Below are 26,474 nucleotides of genomic sequence, written 5' to 3'. Positions count from 1 at the left end.
ACCTCATCCTGTTTTTGCTCTGCCAGTTTTTAAGTCTAACTGTGTTACTACTGCTCTTACGGTCAGTGGTCAGTCATGCTCTTCTGTAAAACCACTTGCATCTTATGTTCTAGTTGTTACATTTTGGCAGATTGCATTCAGGAGTTGTCTGCTTAAGTGACTCTGGCCTCTCTCTTCTCTTTCAAGGTCTGCATACCTGCAATATTGCTATCAGTTTTAAAAGCTCAACGTGCTATGCAAAACTGATACCAAGAATGAAATGCCTAAATTACATGGTTTCTAATTTCATTGCATGAATTCTTCAATCTAGTAACTTGTAGTACGGAGAAAAAAATTACTTCTCTCACAGCTTTGGGCTACCTTGTTTTCCTTATGTACTGCGTAAGTGTATGGGAGGTGAATAGGTTGTCAGAGTACTGGGTCCCAAAAAATTTGTAAGTGGGCGTAACCGTTTCAGAGGGAGTTGTGAGCTGATCCTTGGTTTTGCTTCAGTCTGTGCTGTGTAGACCATCGAAATGCACAGTTAGCACCAGCGCACACTACATGAAGGCAGATTACTTCATGTAGGGAAGTTTGCTGCTATCACTTGTTGTCACTGCATCTATTCTGGTGAGAGCTGATGTGTTCACTCAGCTTCTCTTTATCTGTAAGGTGATATAGGTGACTTTTTAGTCCTTGGTATTTTATTTTACTTTTGTTGTATGTCAGATGGGTTGGATTTTCTTTGTTGCTCTGGGACAAGCAACCTTGCTGAAGGGGTAGTTGGGAATTTACAATTACTTTTTTATTTACAAAGCTTGCGAGTTAGTAGCTTGATGAACAGATGTAGCATGTGCATAATATCCTGGCAGGCAGCAGGGTTTTCCTCATGTGATCAAAACACTTCCATTCATCAGAGAAGCCTTTTCTTTAGCAGTGCTTGCCCTGTTAGGGCTTGTCACATGGACAGCATATGGGAAAAAATATCACTGCTGCTTTTACATTTAGTGCCATCATTATCTCTGGCTTTCAGTTTTCGTGTCACAGGTGAACAACTGTGGTTTAGGACTTTATTTTCTTCTGATAATCAGTTACTTCAATTGTTTTTCATCTTCTTTAGTGAGTCAATCATCTTTTCTCTCTCCAAGGCAGTCTCTCCTTGTTGCATGCTTTTGGCAGCCAAAATCTTTGGCTAGTTCTTTGCTGTCACCTTGAGTCCAACATAAATATTATGTGGTTTTCAGACTTTATTTGTTATGTGAATGGGACTCTGATACTTACCAGACTTGTTACTTTAGAGTATTACCACTATGTATTCTCTATTTGTATATTGTCACCAGTAGATACAGCTTTACTGACCAAACATGAATGATTTCCTCTAAGCTACTAACCCTATGCTCCCTGTGTTTCTGTCCATTAGTGATGGCTCCTTCTAGCCTATGATCCATTTAATCCTAAAAGCAGCTTTTTACTTTTCACCAAGCAACTCTCACTCTAAAAGTGTCTTTTCTTTATGTTAATAATAAAGAGAGATTAGGGTGATGGCTTGACTGCAGATGTCCACACTGCGGTGAGGTTAAAGTGAGATAAATCTCACACCTTACACCTTCTGTCTGAAAAGGAGCAGTTTCTGCAGTGTCTGTCAGCATCTCTTTCCTGTTCTCTCCTCTGTTGTTATGTGCCATTGAAGTATTCCATAAAGCCACGCAAACCTGATTTTTGAGCAGTGTGGCTCAGCCTCACGAAACCTATTTGTATCCTCTTGTTCAACCTTAAAGTGAGTTTCTTTGATTTACTCCTAAAGTGAATTCAGCTAAATCGAGTTAAATATGCTTGTAATTCTGCCTGGGTCTGCAGGCAGAAGTACGGCAGTGGTGTGACTAATCCACCTGAAATTTGCACCTTCCCTTCATTTTTTGTCCTGCCCAGCCCTCTGGCATTCAGATGTGCTCAGTGTTTTAACAACTCTGGTCTCTGGCAGATCAGATGCTTGGAACTGAATACTGATATATTGTAGTTCAAGCCATAATGATTAGTAACTCATTTTCTTCTCTCTGATACAGATCTGGTACTACACAAACAACATCTTTAGTGAAGCTGGGATCAATCATGAAACAATCCCCTATGTTACTCTAAGTACTGGTGCTGTTGAGACTGTGGCTGCTGTTTTTTCTGTAAGTATGGTTATAAAAATCCATTAACATGCTTGATATTTAAATTACTGATTTTATTTCCTTATACAGGTTAAAATATAAATAGAATAGTATATTGAGGATTAAGTGTAATGGTTGATAAAGTAATTAAAAATATTATTTTGAGGTTTAATCCTAAACCCAGTTTTGTGGCTTGGGATTTTTTTTTAAGATGCTCTATTAGTTTTAGTTGCATAAAAGGAGCATAAAAAGTTGATACATCCTGAGGTGCTTTGTATGAGTGAAGAGAATGAAGGCAGGAACAGCAAGGCCCAAAGTGTATTAGGTGATAACTCATAAATGATTTTACCTGGTAGAATTACTTTGCCTGGTAGCAATTTATTCATGTCTCGGAGTCTTTTCATGTGCTTTGCTGGGAAGCAGGCAGTGTTGCTGGAGAAGACAGTTTTGTATAGCATCTTACGAACAGAGAGGAAAATTCTTCAGCCATTTGAAAATATGGGAGTAAATGTTTGGAACCCAGCTTGGTGGAAAAGTAAGCCAGCACGCTAGAACAAGGTTGTCCCATGTTGTGTTAAATTCTGCTATCTCATTCACCAAGGGCAAGCAGGCATCCTTTCATAACATGTGAGCTCCTGAGTAGGTCGTGTACCTTTGCTATGCACTGAACGTAGAGGAAGATGTTAATAGAAAGAATTATCCATGCACATTTTTTTTCTTTCCTATTTCAAAATGGAAAAGTTGACTAGGAAAAAAAATATACATTAAATGAGCAAACTAAACCTGAAAGTTTTAGGAGGTTAATACACAATTAATTGCTAAAGGAAATACATTTCTGTTTGCACTGCAATAAATAAGAAACAATGGGACAGGTCTTTGGAATGGAAAGTTGCAAACAAGCAAATAGTCTTCTTTCTTTGTTAGAATTTTTCCTTATCTTCATATATTCTATACCAACTGTATTTGCACAATACTGGACACGCCAGACAAGCATTTTTAAATGTCAAAAGAATGGTTTTGCCAAAAAAATCCTTTCCAGTGGCAGAGCAACTGCTTATGACCTATAAAATGTTAAACTAAATCCAGCTATCAAGCGTATTTTCTCATAGTCTAGGACATAAGGACTCTCAGAGGTCACAAAGATCTTCTTCTGATCTTTGTGAATTTCCACAAATCTATTTTTGGGTAAACCTTTTTTTTTTTTTTAATTAAAGGGATATTCTTTTTAATAGGTGGAAATAGTGAAGTATGGAAATCTCTACGTCTTAAAATTTCTTCTTTGTGATACTGCAGAAATGCTTCTTTGTTTAAGATATAAATAATAATAATAATGATGATAATTCTGCTGGTGATTTAAATGAAGAATACACATCTTTTTTGTGGAAACAGATGAAAATTACATGGAGATGATTCCATGATATTAAAGCCATTCTGTAAATAGGTTCTGTCATCTTTTCAGTTCCTTCTGTACTATCAGCTTGTGGGGCTTATTCAGAGCACACTGTTCATACATAATGAGATTAGTATGTCTGCGTTGGTTCCTGGTATGTGTGGTAACTTTTTTAATGCCCAAGAGGAGTGTTTTTAATACTTTTTCTGTTTAAGCTACTCACTATGCCTCTGAAAATGCTGATGTATTGATATGTCCACTCCCTTCAAATTTGTGCTTTCAGTGCAAGAGAAACACTGCTTTGTAGCCTTCATTTTATTTCAGTAACCTTCATAAATGTTTCATTGCTGCTGTTTAAAGGAACAACAGCATGAATTTGTTGTTTCAGTTCAAGGTTTTGCATCTTCTCATTTCTACAAGTAACTTCGTCTAAAATTTTTTCGTATCTAGATCTAAGGATGAGGGATTTCCTCCCACTCCCAACCTTTCATCTGTTCTGCTTTGTAGCCTTCATTTTATTTCAGTAACCTTCATAAATGTTTCATTGCTGCTGTTTAAAGGAACAACAGCATGAATTTGTTGTTTCAGTTCAAGGTTTTGCATCTTCTCATTTCTACAAGTAACTTCGTCTAAAATTTTTTCGTATCTAGATCTAAGGATGAGGGATTTCCTCCCACTCCCAACCTTTCATCTGTTCTTTTCGCCCTTTTTTTTTTTTTTAATCTATTGGACAGCATTAAATATTAAGTCAGGGGCATATGTTTTATGTACTACTCAGAGGGAAGAAGAGAAGCAGCAGGAGAAAGCAAGGGGGGAACTTAATTTTCCTGGTATTTTTTTATATATTGTGCTTGCTAGCAGAAACCAAATTTTACTAACAATAAATTCCAGGATTTCAGTAGATACTCCTATCAGTCATAGAAGTTGAGTTTTTGTTCTTGTAAATGAAACAGGCATTGGAGAGGTCCACAATGAAATCATGCACCATCTCTGATCATTGTGCATATGTTAGGTGGCCATGAGACTCTGAGCCTCAGTAAGAATACTTAGGTATTGAGCTCCATTGATGAGCCCCATATGAATGCTAAAGGAAAAGATTGAAATAAATGTGTTTCATAGAGAAGCAAAATAATATTTAGGAGATTAAATATCATTCAAACTGTGGAAAAATTTGAAAGTCTACCTTTAACGTGTCTCCTGGGAGCAGCAGCATAATAGTAATAATGTTGATGTGGTCCTTGAGGAAAGGCAAATAACATCCCATCCTTTTTATAGCTCTGTATTGCCTCAGATCACTTGCTATGCCTGCTAGTAGCATGCTTTGCCTACAGTTCCATCCCTCTTCCTCCTGAGCAAATGCCACATAACCAAGACATTGAAAAATGAAACATGCATCATCATTTTCCTTTCATTCAAATAATTTGGCTGCAACTCCTGTTTATACCATCACTTCCTAGTTTACTTCATGAAACACCTTTGTTGTAGCATTGCGTCCTTGATGCCCTGGCTTCTCTCTGGGGAGATGATATAAACCTTTGTATTTTTTTTGGTTAATTGTAAACTTCTCTCCACATTGTACTGAACACAAATTGACTGACTAGACAAGCTACTTTTTAATGAGAGAGCCCATTAATTTCAGTTTGCTTCTGAAGAAGTTTGGTATCCTCTGGAATGTAATACTGAGTAGATTTCCTACTCATGGACATGTTGCATCAGTAAGTTATATAACTTGATGCCGTGCTTTGAAGCAAGATGGAATATACCTAAATAATTCCCTGGCAAATACGTGTTTATTAGAAGTCTGTTCTTTAAGTTCTAGAGTAAGGGGACTCCGCATAGTTATTCTTTAGTAAGATTAGTTACTGTGGCTTTTTTCTAATTTTTAGTAATTGAGGTTAATTTAATTTAGTTGTCTTACTCTTAGTGGACAGAAAGAACAATTTGCCAGTGCCTTTCTTTGATAAGGCAACAGGCTGAATGGAAAGGGAGACAGAAGTAAACATGTGAAAAGATTCCTCCTCTTGTCCATGAAACCAGCATAGAATAAGAGGGAATGTTATTCAAATTAAGCATCCCATGTCCAATTTTGCCATCTGTGGCAGCACATTTGGTCTTTATATAATGTTCACAGAAAGAAACTAGCTATGACTATATTGAGAAGATTATGCCTTAAGCATTTCCCATACGGTAACACATCAAGCTGTTACTAATGTGCCTTCCAAAGCCTGGGACAGAGACAAACAATGCGAAGCCTGGAATGAGTTAAAATATAATTCAGTAGCATACCATAAAAGAATATACGCAATCCTTTAGAGTATCACACAGAAGTCAAAGAAGCCAGCTTGCTTAGGTGAGATGGTGTTACTCTGCTTTGGGATGTCATGAGAAAGGGCTCTTAGACTTGTTCTGTGTTTCTTTGAATGTTAATAGATCTTAACATACAAAAAAGGGTTACCTGCTTAGGGCATGGCACATCTTAAAACAAGGGTATTCCAGACACTTCATTAGGTGTTCTCATCCCAAACACATTTCCTCCATGGTATCCAAAGGGTAATGCAAGATATCTCCATTGACACTCTGTGGCTCCACTGGGGTCAGAACAGGAAGAAATACGTTCCAGTGACAGCCATTCATAGCAAGTGGAAAAAACAGGATGACAAATACTTTAATCTCAAGGGTTTTTAGGAAATTTTGCTATAATCTGATTTTTAGTAAGACTTTTAATGCAATCCCATGTGATGTTATTCACACTAGGTCAGAATCAACCTTCACCTACCCATAATTCCCAATAGGCTGTGAGCAGAGGACAGTGCAAGAATGAGGCAAACATGGCATTTTCCCCTTTTGCTCCCCTCACCCTGACAAGCTGTTGCTCAGGGAGTACCGGAATTAAAAGATGATATCTTGACCTGTAATAGCCTGGATAGAATTTTTTCTTTGAATTTGTCTAGCTACTTTTCAACTTTTTTATGTTTTTAGAGCCCATGGCATCCTAAAACAGTGAATTTCACAGTTTTTCATACATATTGTATGCATCATGTTGCGATTAGAGAATATAAGATACAGTACGTGTGGGCTGAATGAAATGATAACAGTGTGGATGCTCAGCTAACTGCAAAACTATTCTTAGAGAGTAGTTATCAATGCTTCACTGTCCTACAAAGAAATATCAAGTGGGATTCTGTGCTGGTTTGTCCTGGGTCAATTAATCGTAAAAATATCCATTAATAATATGAGAGTGGTAATAAAGAGCCTTTTATAATCAACTATGTCATTCAAACTCCCCAAAGGGAGAAACTCAAAAGTCACTGTATTGGACAAAATGTAATCAGAAAGAACCAGCAGTAGAAAAGAAATACTGACCAAGCAGCTTCCCAGACAGTGGTATTTGTCAACGGCCAGAGTGCATCTGAGCACATTTTCACTGTGTGTGAATCACAGAATGTGACTGTGTTAATGCATGCTACCTTAATCCACAAGTGGCCAATGGGATCACTTTTAGACAAAGACATTATTCCTTCTTAATCGTTTTATCACACTTGGACTTTTGGATAGACAAAGATTACATGTGTTGAAGTAACTATGTAATGCCTTCCAGGAGAAAAAGTCTCCTTCTGAAGGTCTGCCTTACAATGCCACTCCTAAGACCCAAGGTATAGTGGATTAAAGACTGCATTTATGTAATACAAATCCTTCTGCAGGATATATTCAGAAATTGAAAGTTTTAAAGATGTATCTCCCTCTGTTGTCAATTAAAAAAAAATTATTTTGAGTAATTTTTTTCACAGTCTATTCAAGATGTTGTGCATCAGGGCATTCAAATACCATCATTAGAAGACAAAGACCAGCTACAATAATATGTCATAGATCAAGGTCAGGATCTAGTCTAGCTTTTATAACATGAATGTGACACAAGACAAAACTTAATTAACAAATAAATCATCAACAGAAGGAGCTTTGCTTCAAAAATATCTACCATTTCCTGAAGGGACATAATAGGAATAAAGTAATGGGGTTTTTTTGTGCTGCCCTAAGGGTTGTTCACAGGCACTACTGAGGCAAAAGTGGCAGGCTAGAGCAAATCTCTGCATGGGCTGCGTCTTGGTCATGCAAGTCTGACAGGCATTGACATGGAGACCCCCTTTAGTGAATGGAAAAGTTCATTGCCAAGTGAAGCTGACTAAGGATGCTTTACAGCAAAATAGTTCAGACTGAGCTTAGAAACTTAGCAATCAATTCCACCCTTTGCTAATAGTAATCTCTAGCCTGGTACTTACAGCAGATGTGTAGGAACTTATCCTGTCATGGCATTAACACAGATACAGGCAAACTGATGTGAGAGCCAGAGTAGGCACAGATTTATTTAAGGCTTGAGCTTATGTAGCCAAACTTGCTGCTAGGCCTCTAGATTCCAGTTTAGGTAGTTAAATAAAATAACCCATTTCCTTGTTTTACAACTGTATAATTCATACAGTAGACAAATGGATATACATAAAAATATGAGTTAAAAACCAAGATTTATAATGCTCAGTCTTCTATTCCTTTCCTTTTCCTGGATACAAGATACTGCACATTGTGTCATAAATAGACCTGACAGTAATATAAATGTGATTATCCATTTTAATCCTGCCATTTAAAATAGAAATAACACAGAGTTAGCTTGTCACATTAAGTCTGAATCTAGATGTACAGTCTTACTCAGAACTATTTCCAGAATACATGAGGAAAAAAAAGTGTGGCTACTCTTGATGTTAGTGTATAGATCAAACTTCTTTACAGAGCTGAGATGTCAAGAAAATGTAATAGGGTTTTCTTAGTATAATTTAGGGCCAGGAAATAAGTAGGCAATAGTATTCAGTGACCTCCCATTTGGGCTGCGGAACTCTCTTACACGTTCATTTTATCCAGAGAAGCTTGTCTCATCTTTTTTAATGTGCTCTGCTTTCATTATGTCAACCCCAGTATCTGCAGCTGACTCAAGTGAAAAGATTGACATTTGCTTTTTTAACTTCATTCGCAAGTGTTTCCTGCCAGACAAAAGTAAGTTGTGTGAGCTGTTAACTTAGTTTGCATATCAGTTGCCTTATTACCACCAAACGTTTGTGTTGAGAGAATTTTGGTTGCAATATTTTTTCACACGTTTTCAGTAATTTCAGCTGTGTTAATTACCATGACTGCATATAGGATTCTACAAATGCATGTTTATGATCACACAGAAACACGTATCAGCCTACACAATTTGGCAAATAACTCAGTGTGCTATCACAGAAGACAGTTGTAAGATTCTTTTTTTGACTGTACTTGAGCATATACTGAATTTCTTGATATTTCATTTACTCTACTATATAGTATATTTTGACTTGTTACAGGTCTTCGATAGGTAACAGTTACCAGCACATAGAGTGGAGCATTCAGAACTATAAATACTTGAGAACTGGTGAATCATCTTCCACTTCTTATGAGTCATAAGCATCTTAGTGGCTTCTGCAAGTTAACAAGTTTTAGATTTGTATAATCATAACTAAAATTGAAGTTGTTGTCTATCTGTAACCTCCAAACCAGCGTTTTTTTCATCAGGGAAACTTGCTGTTATAGAAGATGTTAGACCTTTCTTTTCAAGTATTTGCTGAAACTTTGGAGTTTATCATCTGAGCTTTTTTTTTTTTCATTCAAGAAAAGGGGAACAAACAATTCAGCAGAGAAATTTGAGGTACTGTTGTATTGTCATATGTTTTCTTAAGAAATCCTAAAAATAAATCAAATTTTAGTTAGAAATACTGTAGACCTAAACAGCTTGAGTGACTGGCTGTTGAAGCGTCTGTGTGTTTAAACGATTCAAAAAACCTTTTTGACCTTGATGAAAGATGGTGCCTCCTGAGAGGCTTTTCTGTTGTGGATTGACTCCCAGTTGAACAGCTTTGATCTGCTGATGGGCCCTGGAATGCTTCTGCATTACCTCTGACCAGCAAAGCCACGGACCTGTGTCTTACCAAACACACATGCTGCCTTTCATGAGACCACAACTTTGTATTTTATAACCAGATAGGGAGCATGGTTTTGATTATTGCGCTTGGCTTTTCATGAGCTTGATTCTGTGTAGTATCCCATTTCAGCAGAGACCAGTGTGCCGCCTTTGAATCTGTGCCACAAGCAGATGTGTTTTGTTGGGTTGGAACTGGTGATACAAGAGGTAGGTCGTCCATTTGAACAAATTAGAGGTGTCCTTAGCTTTAAAATGGAAGTAGGCATTTCCCTCCTCATAATTGTGCAAGTTAATCATGTCTAATTGAGAAGCCTTCCGAGGATGCATTTCCTAGATTTATTAGTGTTGTCAGTGTACTTAATTTCATGCCAAGTTTGGAAATGATCATAGGATTCCCAGCAGTTCTGGTACGTCATAATGTCCCTGTGAACAAGGGCAAAATTCATGGGTATCTTTTCCAGTGAATGAAGTTGGTCCATTCCATAAATCACAAGAAATGTCATCAAGAATTGTAATTGTAAATTCTTTGGGAATTTACAGAAACTGCAGGGAGTGCCCAGAAGCTGAAGCATTCAAATTCCTCATTGCTACTTTATCAAATAAATAGCAATGATGAATGCTTGGGAAAACTGGCATCAGCTTAGGGAAAAGAATGACTGCACATGGATTTGTTTTATTACCTCCCAAATTGTCTCTGAGTAAAAAAGAATTTAAATCTATTAGAAACTTCTATTCTGTTCTGTAAAAAGGATGTGGAGACTGCAGATCTGCTGTAACTGTATCTGTGCTTGGCTGGTCTCAGTTGAAACTGGGAGTGCCTCGCCAGCCCACCTCGATTTGCCCAAATATGTCCACACTATTTATTCTCAGTGTATGTAGGCACAAGTGCATACACACGTCTTTTTGGAGAACTTAGTCCAAACTGCCCTCCCTTACTGGGATTCGCTTTGCTTTCAGCTTTACAACCAAAACCTAGCTATCACTTTTTTTCCATGTTTTGCTCTGTATGAGAGGTGTCTATGAACCTTTTTCCCTCTAAGAGAAGCATTCATCTCTTACCCTGTTTTATTACAAAAACGACCAGCTGGTGTAAAACCAAGATTGTTTAATCATGACCAGCAATCCAGAATTGAAAAAAATTAAGGGAAATTCCCTTGTATGTCAAATTACATGTGCAGTTTCTTTTGCTGAATGTGTAATTCATATCAAAGTACATGTGAAGCATCTATTGTAGAAGTCTCAGTCTTCTTACAGACCCATTAGGTAACTTTTCATCCCTCAGAGCCATAAAGAATGTCTCTTGGTTAAATACATGTGTGGCCACATGTGTTTGCAAGATGGATTCGTTAATCATAGTGGAAAATACTTGGCATCTTGTAGAGATTTTGATGGTGCAGCAGTTACAGTTTTGGAACATTTGGACCCTGTAAGCACAATGTGAAATGTTAATAACATCAGTGTGGGTCTATTTTAAACACGGCTCTAAAATAAATTCTATTATAGAAGCTGTGGAAACTGTCAAAATGAGTCTATTTCCTCATTTAAAGAAATAAAGAAGTGTAAAGCTCACCCCAGAGCTGCTTTCCATATTCTGCAGCGTTACAGCGTGCATCCCTGGTGTAGAAGTCCAGCTTGGCTGGGTGTGAGATCAGCGTGTTTTGAAGTCTGTCCTGAAATCTGCTGGTGAACCTGATGCTGTGGGAGAAGCGTTTGCCACACAAAGTGTTGCTTCCCTGAGTGACTTTGTACTTTCCTTTAACGCATTTCTTCTAGATGCTCACAGTGGAACGGTGTGCATCATCTCCCAGAATTAAGGGTATTGCGCCAGATTTCATTTTAGTTGCTCATTTTATCTTTTGCTCAAAGGATGTGTGGAAGAGGGATTTCAGTCTCTAGTGAATAATGACGTGGCAGTTGTGTGATTCTGACTTTAACTTATTTAAAGTGATACATTTCAGGCTTCGCAAAATTGTTTTATCCTTCTCATAGGAAAGCCAATTGTAATTAGTAATTGTAGTAGTTAACAATGAGAATAGTATATCAGCTGTTATGACCTAAAATATATATTAGCCTATTTTAATGAGTCAGACTAGCAAAGACAGTTTCTTGTTACAGCTTTTCAAGAAACTCTTCGTTATGTTCTTACCTAGCAGATAAATATTCAGATTTTGTGATTGCTCTTAATAAAATTGTTTTATCTTCAGGTGTTAAATATAAATTAAAAATGTGCGTGAGGGCACAAATATCAGTGTTACAATCACTTGCCTGAGCAAAGTTTTCTGCTGGGTGGGTTTCTTTTATCTGGATATTCTAATTACACTGACTATCTAAAATCACGACTAAATGTTTCTTCTGTGTTTGGAGAAAAAAAAATTAAAAATAAATTTTAGATTAATAAAATTTGAATCTATGCTAAAAAGTTTTTAATCTTAAAATTTAAACCGTTTAAGCTTGAATTCAGAGAGATGTTGAAATTAAGAAGCAGTCAAAATGCAAAAGCAAGGGACTATAATTTGTTTCAGCATTTTGACATTTAAAAATTACATATTCTAACAGCATTATTGTAGAAATTTGGTGCAAATTTCTAAGCTATTAATCAATGTACAGTTATTTATGCCCTGAAAAAAAAATCAAACTTCACATAGTTATCATCATATTAATTATTTTTATATGGCCAATGTACAGTGCTTGTTTTAGTATTAAATCATTGCACAAGAAGTTAAATATAGTAGTAACTTTGAAATCTACCACACTAACAGTATTAAACTTGAATTTATCACTTGCACATTTTTCCTATCTACATGGTCATATTTGTTCTGTAGTAGGAAATACAGGCATAAAACTAATACCAAGTACTGCTTTGATGATTTTCTAGTTTTTTCAATGGTCTCAAATAAGGATACTATGCTGACTTGTTTTTTCAAAGAGATTAAATTGTGTAAACCTAATAGCGAACACAATTGCGAACACATCGTAGCTGATAAGTAGTAGAAAATCAACTCATAGTTTTATTTTTGGTGTTCATATTTACTAGGAGAACATATTACATGGTCTGAGTTCTTCAGTGCTTTATCAAGAAAATCAAATGCCACTTTTTGTTTTCCAGGGCTTAGTTATTGAACGACTCGGACGCAGGCCTCTTCTCATCGGAGGTTTTGGATTGATGGTTACCTTCTTCGCAGTACTTACCGTCTCTCTGACTTTACAGGTAACACTGCGGTCACTACATATTTTTACTCTCTCTTTTGCCTGTTTTAAACACTGGGTTCTCGATACTGGTTTGCTTTTTTTTTACATAAGCCAGTCCTTTTAGTCAGTTTGGCATAAGGATTCAAAGGTCTGTCTTTTGCTATTTATGAATCTATTGGTTTCAAAGTACTATGGTTAGCCATAGCAACTTTTGCATTAAAAAGCTATAGAGGCTTTGTCATGTTCAGTGTTCTTAACTCAAAGATTCAGGCATATCATGAACTATTAAGAAAACAGTTTTACCTATAGTTGGATAAATAGTTTACCCATGTTCTGTGTTTTTATCTTTGTTTGTAATGTAGTCTTTTTGAGATTTCTTTTGTACTTATGTTTCATCTTTATTCTTAGGTTTGGGTGTTTTTTCCCAGTAGTGAAAAATTTCCATGTTTGCTGTTTCTTTCAAGTTATGCTTCTGATATTTTTATTGAAAATATAAAGACTTAGCCTTTGCAGAATTTGCGCTTAAGTTCTCAGTTGTTACTAGCAGTCAGTTCCCCAGCTGTTTCAAATGGTCAGAGGAGGATTATGAAACCAATCTAAATACTGACCCTGAGTCATTTTTCCTTGTTTAGCTTGCATTTACGTAAAGATGCAGTTTCTTTCTGTTCCTGAGGGCTTTTGAGAAGTAAAACTGACATCTGCAATGGCATGGGTTTGGGTGGTCTTTCATCAACAGTTTTCCTGCTGTTGTTGGTTCCTGTGTCTTGACATTAATCTGACTTTTAAGTCTTGTTTCTTGGTTGAAGGGAGTCAGTAAGTCAGTTTGACTAGTAGGTGTACACCATACCATTGCAAAGTTTTATTTGACTTACCTGTATATACAGCACAATAAAGCTTTACTTCACATACCCATCATGACAGCTATCAGACAGCTCTCCAAAAGAGAGATGTTATTGCAAGTTTTGTATGCTGAGTGAAAAATTATCTTCCAAATCTTTTAAAACCTAGTTTGATATGTGAGGACCTTCAGCTGTTGTAAATTTGAGTGCCATTGTAAGTTTGAGTGCCATTCAGTTTTACTTCCTGTCAGGAGTGTCTCAATCTGTTAGGTATTAGAGATTTGGTATTGCTTTGAACAAAGGACGAGGGAACAAATAGGCTTGATCTCAGAGGAATTTGTATCTCCTCTGTATTTGCCCCTTCTCTCTCTCAGTGCCATTAGAGACAGTGGATCTGCATTAACACGAGAACTCCAGAATATGTAATTTTGATAGATCTACGAGTCTCTTTGTTAATGTTAATGCCTAGGAGACCACGTTTTCCACATAACTAAAGGAATAAGCCAGACTGGAAGAGAAAAAGCATTGGAAAATAGGGATCTTTATTTAACACTGAAATAAGTAGTTACCTATTTAAGCAAGTATATTTTTACAGTGCCACTCAAGGTGATATTTTGTGGTGCTACAGTTATACGTATCTTAAGCAACTTTGCAAAAATATTAGAATTCATTTACACTTTGCTGATGGGAAAAAAAACCCTGAGGAAGAGAGAAAGAAATGGGAATTAATGGGTTTTTCCCATTTGTTAGTACTATTATCAAGCATTCACATACATGATTAAGGAACAGTGTCCTGGAAACAGTAGAAATTGCTCATCATATTTCAACTTCCTATTGTTTAGAGGTCTGAATAAAGAAAAATCTACTTAGAAGTAGGAAAAAAGATTACCTTGTGAGGAAAATAGTTGATTCCATTTATAATTCCCTTAAAGAACCATTTATAGTTTATTCCCTTTTCCCCTGTACCTGTTGTTTGCACACATGGCCCTCCTTGTCTGCAAAATCAGATTATGGCTAAAAATCCCTGGACTACGGCTTTCACATGCTTTGCTAAGGTTCAGATGCAGCTGTCCTACCAAAAGGCAACCTGTCACGTCTAGACTTCAGCCCAGCCTTTAACTGGTGAACTTTGAAGCTCTATGGGCCATCAAAGTTGCTCTTTTTAAACATGATTGAAATACCTGAGGAGGATGGAGGTACTGAATCTATTCAATGGAAAGAAAAACTCAACTCATGTTGGCTTGAAATTTAGCACAAGAAGTGGTAAACTTCTGTTGTGACTTCTGTGGTGCAAGAGCTTGTCTAGTGTTTCTCTACAGGGATTCCATAGAGACCAAGACCTTTAATACAAGTAATCTAATAAGGTTCTACAGAAATAGTGTGATTTTCTAGACTAAATTCTGAAATAGATAAAGAATTGTGGAAAACACTATCTATTATGTATGATTTTTTAAAGTATTGGTGATACATACAATTACTTAATGTGAATGTCTTTTATCTACCCAGAATACCGTGCATTGGCTTCCTTACCTCAGTATATTTTGCATCCTTGCAATCATTGCATCATTCTGCATTGGACCAGGTATGTCTATATTTTTTCATGTTTCTTTGTACATCAAAGCGCAGGGATTTTCGCACTGGCACTATGTTAACAAATCGCCTATAGGGAAATTCACTTTACCCTTATCTGGAGACCACAAGGAGTGTAACACAATAAAAGGTGATAGCAACACAAAGTGATAGTAATATTCTTGATAAAAACCCATGTACACATACATTCCCACTTAGATGTCAGCATAATTGATAACTAGTGCCTGAATTGCAAGCAGTACCAAATTAAAATGTTGGCTATTGTAGGATCGCTATGATTTTGTAAATCTATAGAAAACACTCAGCATGGAAGCTGAGCGTTTTATTTATCAATGCTTGTGTTAGCAGTTCAATGCTGGTAGGATGCAAATGGGACACTGATGGAGGGGAGGAAAGGGACAGTTGTGTGTGGTTCCTTTCATCCTTTCCAAAGGTAGAGAAGCATTGTGCAAGAGGGTTTACACATACTCTCTTTAGGAAGATCATAGAAAAGGTAGATGTTGTGATGGTGGAGCTGCTTCCTGTCTGGCAATTCTCTACTGATTATATGCATTTCAGATCTGATGCCCTCAGGTAACTGTTTTTGTAGGTTGTAATGAGTTTATCAGAGCTATTTTCCCAGCCTGTTTTGATTACTTAGAGAGGGATACAACTTTATAGACAATCCAGTATTCATAGGTTCTAATTTTTGTATTTCATTTGCTGTAACAAAGAACATGTTAAAGGTATAAAAAAGTAATAAAGCCAGACCTTTCTCGGAAGCATAGAATGAGAAGACAAGAGCAACAGTCAAGTCTCAGCAAGGGCAATTCTGACTGGATAGAAAAGACAAATTTTATACTGAGAGTGGTTAAGCACTGGAAGGTGTTGCTCAAAGAGACCGTAACAATTTTCTGTTGTACTTGCACTCTTTGGAGCAAAGTGTCTGCAGTATTCAAAAATCAACCTGACAAGTTCATGAGCAACTGGTCTTGCTTTGACCAGAGGCTGAACTCCAGAAGTCCCTTCCAACCTAATTTATCCTATGATTCTAATTGCTTCATATCTTTGCAAAACGCATTTTAATAGATATGCATAATATGCATATACTTGCCTGAGTGTAGTATTTCTCTAAACACTATTGCTCTACCTTCAAACACTTGCTGAGAATCAGATCGTGCAGTTATCAAATACTGAAATGTTAACAAAAACTATTTGCAGATAGATATAGAGGAATTTAATCCAAACTCAATCCACATACAGAATAAGATGTCAAAACAGTGCTTAAATTTTCAAAGATTCTCTTACAAACTGTTCTCCACAAGAAGGGGAAAAATCAGCTGCTTTTTAGGAGTTTTTTCACAGTTGTTCAGCTGTAAACCTGAAAGTAAGACTTCTGTTCCCCTGAGATTTCGGGGGTTTTTTTCATGCACCATTTATTGCCTCTTTTTCTTTATAAAGAGTTTGACATTAAACATTAATCAACTGTTTGTATATCTTCACTGCTGAACTGTTCTAATTAATTGATTGTGGTTTATTTGGGGAAAGAGAGTTGCTGATGTTTTGTGTGACTGTAATGAAACATCGCTGTAATTCTGCAGATCTTTTGGAAAAACTGAGGAAAAATTATGCTGCTTTAGAGGAAAATGGGGAGAAGACCAAAATACTCCTTTTCCTCTTGCTTCTGGGAAAATAGTTTGTCAGTAATCTCTGTGCTTATTCCTTTGCATATGGTAGCTGAGTGGAAGACAAATGAGTCAAACAGGCTTGACTAGGTTCATTAACGCACCTAATGTTGGACTGTAGGTGACCTATGAAGACTCTTCTGCTTCCTCACCTCCAGCTCTTCTTGCAAGAAAAATACTGCAAAAAATCTTGCAATCCCTTTGTCCTTCTGTAAGGACAAATCTCAGCTTCAGCTAAGTCCCAAGTATTGCTGATGTATGTTTCTTAGACTGAGATTTTTTTTTTTAAAGAAGAATTCTGTGGAATAGAACTGCTCTTGCATTTTGAATACCTAAGGAAAGTCAAATGTTGACTTGAAACTTCTTGAAAATTTCCCTTCCAGTGTTTTAAGTAGCTCTAAAACTTCAAATGCAGCTACTTGCAACATCTACCTTTGTTTTTTCTAAAAATCTCTGTTGAAACAAATTGCAATTTTTTCCGAATTACAGACATGTTCCACCAGTTTTTAGAACTTGCAGATCAATATGTTCTTACATGGTATATTTTCAGCATATTAAGATTAACCCTCTACATTTCTCCTTCACATCACCATTCTTCAGAACGGATTCTGGTTTTCTTCATTTAGCTTCTTTCCCTTTGCCGATGCTGTTCACGATTTTCTGTTGTACTTAGCACTCTATTTGAAGCAAAGTGTCTGCAGATACATGCAAGCAAAGAGTTTTTGTTTGATATTACTTACTTGCTTTCTACAGAAACTCTTTAAAATTATATCTTCTTTTGTGTTTTTCACTGTACTTATTGCTTTTAAAGCCAAAGAACATTAATACTGTACCAGTAGCTACCTAGTTGGCCTCTCCACCTTTCCTGTGTATGTTCAAACATTTGTAATACCTGACAATAGTGGGACTATCTCAGTAGAATTGAACATTCATTTGCTTCTTATGAGAATTTTGGTAATTGACACTTCAGCTGTTGAAAAGAAGTTGTGAAGAATCATATTCTGATTCCTCTGTAAATCAATAGCAATATTTTAGCTGACTTTAACAGGGCCAAATTTATCTTCAGTGAAACTTCTCTGTTCTGTTAGGAGGCTTAGGAGATCTGAACTACTTTGCTACCTCTTAGCTGGGAGCAGTTCTCTTTCAGACTATGAAAGCAACTTCCATTATTAGCCGTGTTTTAAGATGGATGAATGAGAACACAGCATATGTGGTTTTTTTCTGAACAAAGAAAGTATTACCAAAATGTGAGACATCCACTTTGCAGCCACTGCTTTTTGTATCACAAGGCACAACTTCAATATTTGAGTGCAATTACTGTGTCAAATTTTTCTGCCCTCCGCCAGTACAGGAAAGATATCGATAAGCTGGGGCAAATCTTTTGGAGAGTCACGAAGTCAGTGACAGGAGCCCTGTGAGAAGGGCCTCGGTGAGCTCGTCTTGTTCAGCCTGGAGAAGAGACAGCTTTGGAGCACCTAAGAGCAGTCTCAGTATTTACAAGGAAGGCGTTGCAATGACAGAGCCAGGCTTCTCTGGCGGTGCTGCATGGTGGAATGCTTGAGAGACAAAAGGCATATGTTCGAACAAGAAAGATGCGGAGTGACTATAAGGAAAAGCTTTTTACCTATAGATAGTTGAGCAGGCTACCAAGGATTTTGAGTCCTTAATTACTACACAAAGATGAAAATTGAACAGTCTGTACTTCTGCTTTTATATCAGAACTCTGTAGTCCAGTGGGTAATCTGTATTTCTGGATCTTCCTAGATGGGGCAAGTACTACTCATGAGCAATTATCAGTAGATTTAAAATTGGCTTTCTTTTATTCAGAAATATACTGTGACAATTACACTAAGATACCTTGTATGTGACAGATACAGCATACACGTATATATATATCTCTCTCTCTCTCATACATATACTAAGGAACGAAGTTTTTTCACAGGGAAGTGTGCAATGCTAGTGGAGTATCATGGTACACAAAAACATAATTTCTTTTAATGGGAAACTCACTGCTGAATATTAACCTTATCTTTCATTTCCTACTAATATTAGAGTTTTAGCAAGGCGAAGTAAGTAGGAAAGAACATATTTTTAACACATCTCCAGTGCAGTGGCTGTAAGAGAGTGTATAGAGAAAAGCACAAACAGGGCAAGCAGGTAAAACGCTTTTCCATAACCAGTACACATTTTTTTTTCAGCTTAAGGTCTTCACTAAGACATAGTTTATAAGATTTTTGTAGTCTTCCATGGATTTGTTCATTCTCCATCTGAAACTGCAAAATTTTAGCATCCTTTGGAAAAGAAAACTACATGTCTATCACCTCTCATAAACACATCCTTTGTGTGATGCCCATTAGGTCTTGCATTGGAAGAAATGGAACAACTGATCCCCTTCCTCTCTCTTCATGTTTCTTGTGAGCTTGTAGACTTCTACCTTATCACCCCAGATTTTTCCAGACTGAATGGCTATATCTTATTGTCGCCTTCTCAGTAATATTTTATGACACCCCTTTAGCAGGAAAATTTCACACTTCAATATCTAGTATTCTTTTGTATTACTCTGGTAGTTTAATGAGACAAGACTGAAATTTAGGAATAGCTTTCCCACCTTTCTGGTCAGTAAAAGGGTTTTTCCCCAAGAAAATTAATGCATATTCTTTATTATTAAGTTGCAGATTTTTAATGCTTTTAGCCTGTTGTAGAAGTTGGGAGTGTCACTTTTTTGTGTTGGTTAAACAGGTACTATTGTCATGGTATTACTAATGCTCAGTATCTTACTTAATTCCCCCTGTAGTTATTTAGAGCATTTCAGCATTCTTCAGAGTAAATCCCACATAGTTTATAATGATTCTATAGATAAAGACCTTAATCTAGAATGAATTCAGTTTATGTTCATTGAGTTATTGGTACTTGGAAGAATTATCCCATCTGAAAATAGAAAATAACATGAGGAATTGAGCTTATAAAAATACTCTATAGCTTTCTAGAACATAAAATTGCCTTTAAAAGTACAGTATTTTCTCTCTTGTTAGAACATCTGATACTTTCTTGATAGCTTAAATGTTGTGTGGTCTCCCACTTTCTGATAGCATATGGATGAGTCCCATCTGCTCCTTTACAGCTAGGATCAGCTGTTACTATAAACTGTGGGGGTTTTTTTATTTGTTTCATTTTTCTGAACTTGGCTTTTCAGCTTGCAGATGTTTTTTAGGCATATTGCTAGGGACTGAAATAGTAATGCTAACAACAGGTATGTTCAGGCATGCGTGCGATTTGGTACTTCATCATTTTTATCAAAAGACAAACAGCAGAAAGCTTTCATTTACTAAAAATTAAAGGGACTCATGTTCAAGATAATCAATCTATGATCTGAAAGAAAAATACCCTTCAAATATAGCTTACTGTTTTACAGATGAGGGAACCATGCTGTTCCAGTTGCTTCATTGTGCCTATTTCATTAGTTATACACAAGTGAAGGTGTTTGGTTGCAGAGAACTTACTGCTTTCCAATATTACTTTTGATTATGGGAACATATTAGTAAACAATTTTACAGTTTTCACTTCAAGAAAAAGGCAGAAGCTTCATGGAAGTGTTTTTCTTGGTCACACATTTGACCTGAAATAAATATAGGATATGTTTCAACTGGAGAATTGTAATCCATCAAAGAGTAAATAGAAAAGACTGGGGGAATTGATTCTGGCTCCTCAGGAGACAACAAGCAAAAAACCAAAAATCAATAGAGAAAACAAATCAAAGAAAAATAGTAAGATAACATTTTCAGTATCTCCACAAAGCATTTGTGCTGTTCAGGTTAGGCATCACGAGGAAATACATTGATTTGGAATACCTTCACTGGGTGGATAAATAATGTGCAGCTCCTTCGAAATTTGGGTAGTGATAGATCGGCTTAGGTACATGTGAAATATCTTCCTTCTTTAACTTTGTCTTAGATATTATTTAAAGAAAAAGGCAAAGCTAAAAGCAGTTATCACCACTTTCTTAATTAAACCTGTGTGGCTGCCTCTTCATGGACACTGGACACTGGCATCTTGGACTGTTCTTGCAGGATCAATGTCTCTTTCTGGAAAACCACACTAAAATCTGACTTAAACAGAAAAAGTGTAAGTTCTGCTTATTCTTTATCTGTTTACTTGAATTCCCAGTTCACCCATTGTGCCTTTGCAACAATTGCTCTGCAAACAAGTGATTTTTGATTTTGCTGGGTGAATTGAAAAATATCTATATGTATGTGTGTGCATTGGGTGATTGGAGATAGTTTTATAGAGCTGCTGGAGATTGGGCCCTTTTACATACCAGCCAAATAGTTTTCAAAAACAACACAAAAAAACCAACAACAAAACCAACTGACCCAGAATGTGTGCAATCCAGTCTCCTTATTTGTCTACAGGGATGTGACTCCACTTGTCAGGGAGTCTGTCATGTATTTTGGGATGAGGGGCTTGCAGTCTTTGGTTTTGATGCTTTTCCAATTTGTATAAAACCATTACATGTTCATTCTCTGAACCAGAGAATGGGTCTTCTGCCACATGTCAAGATTCACCCCAGAATGGAGGATGTGAGGGGGAAAAAAAACAATCAACTGATTAATTGGGGATTACAGCAATAGATGTTGGATGTTAGCATGGACTTCCAGATAACCTTCCCAATGGAAGTAAGCGTGACAAAAATACAGTCAGACCTTCAGAACTTTGGAAACTTGGCATAAAGCATTTCCATGCATTATTTTTGTATGAAGAGATCTATTATATTTCTTCCTTAGAAGAATATTCTGTTTAAGTGTAACATCTTTCTGTCCAGTTTTGATAAATGGAGAAGGCAATGCTGCAGAGAAGGAAAGGGAAACCATGGTGGGGGAGGTCCGGTATGATGCCTGTCTTTAACTAAATTGAAGGGTGGGCGTAGGTGGACTGTTTTAATAACATACCTGGCTTTGAAGAAATCCTTCCTTTATCATCATCTTTCAGAAATTGAAAAAGTATCATCTCTTTCAAATCAAATCTTTGAAAATTTGATGGTTCTGGAAGCACAATGAACTGGAGCACTGGACTTGCCTTACCATTGGGAATAAATAGAAATAACCCAATACTCTGTTGTTGCAGTGAGATCTTTAAAAGGTGTTTGTGTAGCAGAAGTGTGTTGCCCACCCTTCGACCACTGTAGCTGGGAGGGAAGTCAGCCACACGTGTGCACAGGCAGGCATGTGATAACATTCCTTCTTCCATCAGACATTCCCTAGGAGTTCCTTGGAGTCCTCTTGAAGGAAAAAAATCAGCTTTTATTTCAACAAGCCAGTAACACTAGGAGAAGCTCCAGAAATCTGACAAGTTGCTTTTATATCCATTGCCTGATTACAGTAACTCAAGCCATCTTTGTGCTGGAAATTTGTGTTATTTTGGTGGTACTTCAAGTTTGAGATTAGTGATTTTGTTGAAATCTCACTTCGTCTTTCACATTTTACCAATTTCTAGTAATAGGATGTGTATAACTGTATGCAGTTGGACACCAAAAGAGGCTTAGAAACTCAGGAACAAGATGAGGATTTAAGGATGTCTAAAAATCCCAGTTAACTAAGAGCGAATATAGGAACGGTATCTGTAAGTATCACATGGAAGACTTCTCCATAGCTGTTTGTATTTTATCTAAGTCATTTGAAAGATGGTTTTATATTAACACTCTATATGCACATTCTTTTACATATTTTCTTAGCGACCTAATGCATTGTATTGTCATGCATTGTCTCTGTATTGTAATGTGAAAAATGCTCATTGTTTTGTCATATGTCGTGTCATCAATTTTGAGATGATGACTTAGAGCTGAATGTTGGAGCACAAAACTGCTCATGCAGCAGTTAGCACAGGAAGGCTGCAAAGAAGGGAAAAGAAAATAGATTTTTGTATTAAAAGATACAGAATAACTTTATAGTGTCTAACAAAAAAGACTGAGAATGATTTCTCTTTCTAAATACATGGGCAAAAGAGAAAATAACACTGAGAGGGGAGAATAAGCCAAAGGCAAATGTTGCTGCAGAAAATAACAACAAAGACCCAAACTTAGGTGCTAGCTAGCCATGAGTAAATTTATAATAGAAATTGGAAGAAAACTCCTAGCCGATAGAGGAGCTGAGTTCTGTATTAGCTTCTCAATGGAAACAGCAAAAGGAGAAACTAAACAGATGAGTTTTATAAATTAAATACTGCCTGAAACAGCTGAGGATTGGATTTGAACCAGATGATCCAATCTCGTCCTGGGTTCCTTTATCTTCAAGTCCTGTGTTCTTCCTTTATCTCTAAATATGAGATGCTTGATCGTCTGTATAAAGTTTTTCTTTGTTTCCATTTGTCAAAAAGCCCACGTGTCTATGAAGATGAACATGTTCTCAGAGAGGATTTTCTAGCTTGTCATTAGGTAGAGCATGCAGCCCCTGACTTAATTAACATCAATAGCTGCTATTTTTAAATCGGTGGCACTATGGTGAAAAGAAAGCAGGAGTCTCTGGTTAATACTTACACAGTGGCTTCAGGGCATCTGCCTTTACTGTCTTATGCTGTGTAACGTCTTCGATATAGTTATTCTGGTCCTAAATCCTGTAGGTATTTCTGTGAATGAGTAGCACTTCCCTTCAGAACAAGTCCTACTAACTTCATTGGAGTTTGTGTAAGGCTGAATTTAGTGTGAATAGGATCAAACATGAATCTGTATGATTTTGCTTCAGTTCCTACTTTTAAAATAAGTTCCTATTCAGTATGCATAAGGATGACAAAATCAGATCAGTGGTGTCTTTCCAGTCCCACCCTCATCACAGAAAAGGGAAATCAATAAAATTCACACTCTGATGGAGTTTGAAAAAATAGTGATTTTATGGTAGCGAGATCTTAATTTTTCAACTGTTGCTTTTTATATTGATTACGTTTTCAGACACAGCTAAGAAAGATTAACAAACCAGACCATTTCAGAAAAATCTTTCACTTTTTTGAGAGTTTTGTCTTATAATTGAGTTTTATAATGCTTGTCATGGTTTATGGAATGTGAGTGAAGTCTTTCCTAACACAGCTGAATACAGATACAATAGAAACATGATAACAGTATATTCAGCATGTGTTAAATTGACATTAAGAAGTAAACAGAAGAAAACTCAGAGGAACTCATTGCTGTGCCCCGAGGTGTTTCAAAGATATTTTGGTATTTAAAGTTTAAATCAGTCTGTGCGCTTACTCTGAATGCCAATGTGCAGCTGTATTGACAGCAGAGCAGTTGTGATAAAAGGGTCACTTTGAAAGTCATAAGGTTTGTTCAATCTGAAATGCCATCAGAGAAGAAAAAAAACCTTCTCTTGGATATGAAACACAAAGGTGTGATAGCACACATGTAGACATAAAAGTACTGAAATGAAAGGCAGCATCAGTATTATTGCCTGAAATAGGCATTTACAGAAGCGTTGTGTGATGTTTTAGCTTCTCTACTTAGGGTGGGATGTAAGAATTTCTAATGCTTATGGCCTCCCACAGAGGCATTCTTTTAGTCCACTTTCTTTTAGTCCACTTTGAGAAAGAGTTTGGAGCTTGCTTGAGTGGAAAAAAACTTCTCTTTGTACTAGAAAAGTGTATGATGTTAAAAAGAAACAAATAAACCCATGTTACTGTATATCTACTTAAAAAGTGGGAGATTTGAAAGAGTAGGTTAATACTCAGAATTTGTTTTATTCTGTAAACTAGAAACTTTTACGGTGTTTCCAACAGATAAGCATCCTTTGGTAATGTCAAATAGTTACCGCATCAGATACAGAGAGTAATTGTGCAGAAATAACCTTTAGTTTTCCTGGGTATTTAACAGAAGGTTTGGTTTGTTGATAGTTGTAAGGCTTTTGTGGGCACAACAGTCAATTTAAAACATGCTGCACTAAAAGCAGTTAAATATTCCAAATGTGAGTTACCATTCAGTTCAGGAACTCATAATACCCTGGAGATTATTATGCAACACATACCAGTCTCAGTTGAAGATTTGCTGAGGGATCTTTGGCCCCATCCCCTGCACTGTTGTGCCACTCCATTGCTGCAGACTGCCATCCATCCAACACAAATAGCCTTAGGGTTGGCATTTTAGCCTTCCGTCTGCCGGCCATCACAGCCTGCCATATTAATGCCATTGCTTTAATTTATGTGGGCTGTGAATCACAGCAGCAGGAGATCTGATTTACCTTTCCTTTTCTGGTTTTCTCTCACAATGGAAAAAACTCCCGCCTAAACTTGGGAGCAGGAGTATTTTCAACTACTTCTACTAAGTCAAGGAGATGAAAGGATGGGACATTTAAGGGCTTCACATCAGAATCTCTCTTTTGGTTGCCTTTCACTGAACAAACTGAGTTTTTAGGCTGTTAAGAAATAAAACTAGCATTGCTTTCAATCTGACCGCATCTTCATTGAATTTTTTTGGGGTGAAGATAACATGCCCCTTGAATATATTAAATACAGTGTCATTCAACATATATTTTGGGATTAATACCTGTTTTACGTTTTGTTTGAATACTTCTCTCTTTACAGAGCAGCATAGAGTAAATGTGTAGCTTTTAACAGTTCTGTTAAAGAAGTGTTTTTAATTCTTTATAATTAGTATAGTTCTAAAAAAAAAAATTAACTCCTAGTATTTGAAAGGTAGCCATATCTGTTGGGTAAAGGAATTGCTGGAGATGATACATGGAGTTCTTAGCAGCAGGAAAATTTAGGAACTTCATCCGTTTAACAATAGATTTTACAAATTATCTTAATTGAAGCTTTCAAACTGTGAATGCTTTGACACTTGAGAGTACTCCTCTTACCTGAACTAGCATGTTTTCCTGAATGATAGTTAATTACTTGCTGATGGCTCACAACTCCAACACTTAAGAAGTTTACTGCTGGAAAAATGCACCCATGTGTTTTAGAGCTTCATGTAGCCATGAAAAATTGATTTATTTAAAAGCTGTGTAAGTGAATTAGGTACATTATTCAGATTAATGAGGACTGGATATAGAAAGCCTAGTAAAAAAATACACTGTGAAATAGTATAGTATATTTATACTTTCAAAAGTGCAAACTAATAAATACATAGAAAAGTAGATGTAGAACTAATGAATGTAATACAATAAAAATATTCTATTTTCCTTGTGCCTAGGACCAATGTACCACAATGAAAAGTTCTAAGTTAATCTCATCTATTTTTGGCTAAGCTCCATGGCTACCATTTAAATGCAAATGTTCACTAGTTTTATGTTGCAATGAAAGTTGTTCTAGGGTCTAGACAGTGTTTCTTGATAGCCAGCCTACTACATAGAAAGCTAAATAAACAGCAGTAAGAGACTTTCAGGATAAAAAATAGGTCAGAAGGACAATTGCATGAACAAGGGTAGTCTGATGGTGTCAGTTTGACCAAGTAAGCAGTTGTCGTCTTTGAATCTCCAGATGTTATCTGTCCTACTCCGGAAACTTCACGTTTTTGGGAACACTCAGTTACGGCTTTGGTGGCTTCTTTTTGAATTTCATCAGAAGGGTTTATATTTTTCATCACAGCAAGACTGTTACTGTCTTTCTTCAAGCTGGTACTTCTAGTCAAAGGGCACCTTTTGTCTCTCTCTTCATTTTCATTTCTGTTTGGTAGCAAACAGATATTGCTGTTGACTATATCTGGTTTGG

General features: G+C 36.6%; 1 protein-coding gene across 1 annotated transcript in view; it reads left to right on the top strand.

Moving 5' to 3' along the window:
• The window catches only part of SLC2A9 (solute carrier family 2 (facilitated glucose transporter), member 9), a gene marked incomplete at its 5' end in the record, with an annotated part of 93,540 nt that overhangs the window by 39,903 nt on the left and 27,163 nt on the right, over positions 1-26,474 (top strand). Inside the window, 3 exons of the mRNA XM_009707783.1 lie at positions 2,043-2,153; positions 12,612-12,713; positions 15,040-15,115. Coding sequence (XP_009706085.1) covers positions 2,043-2,153; positions 12,612-12,713; positions 15,040-15,115 — 289 coding nt within the window. The remainder of the gene's footprint in view (positions 1-2,042; positions 2,154-12,611; positions 12,714-15,039; positions 15,116-26,474) is intronic.

Source organism: Cariama cristata, unplaced genomic scaffold, assembly GCF_000690535.1.
Source record: "Cariama cristata isolate BGI_N322 unplaced genomic scaffold, ASM69053v1 scaffold739, whole genome shotgun sequence".
NCBI classification, from domain to species: domain Eukaryota; kingdom Metazoa; phylum Chordata; class Aves; order Cariamiformes; family Cariamidae; genus Cariama; species Cariama cristata.
This window is presented reverse-complemented; position numbering and strand designations above follow the sequence as displayed.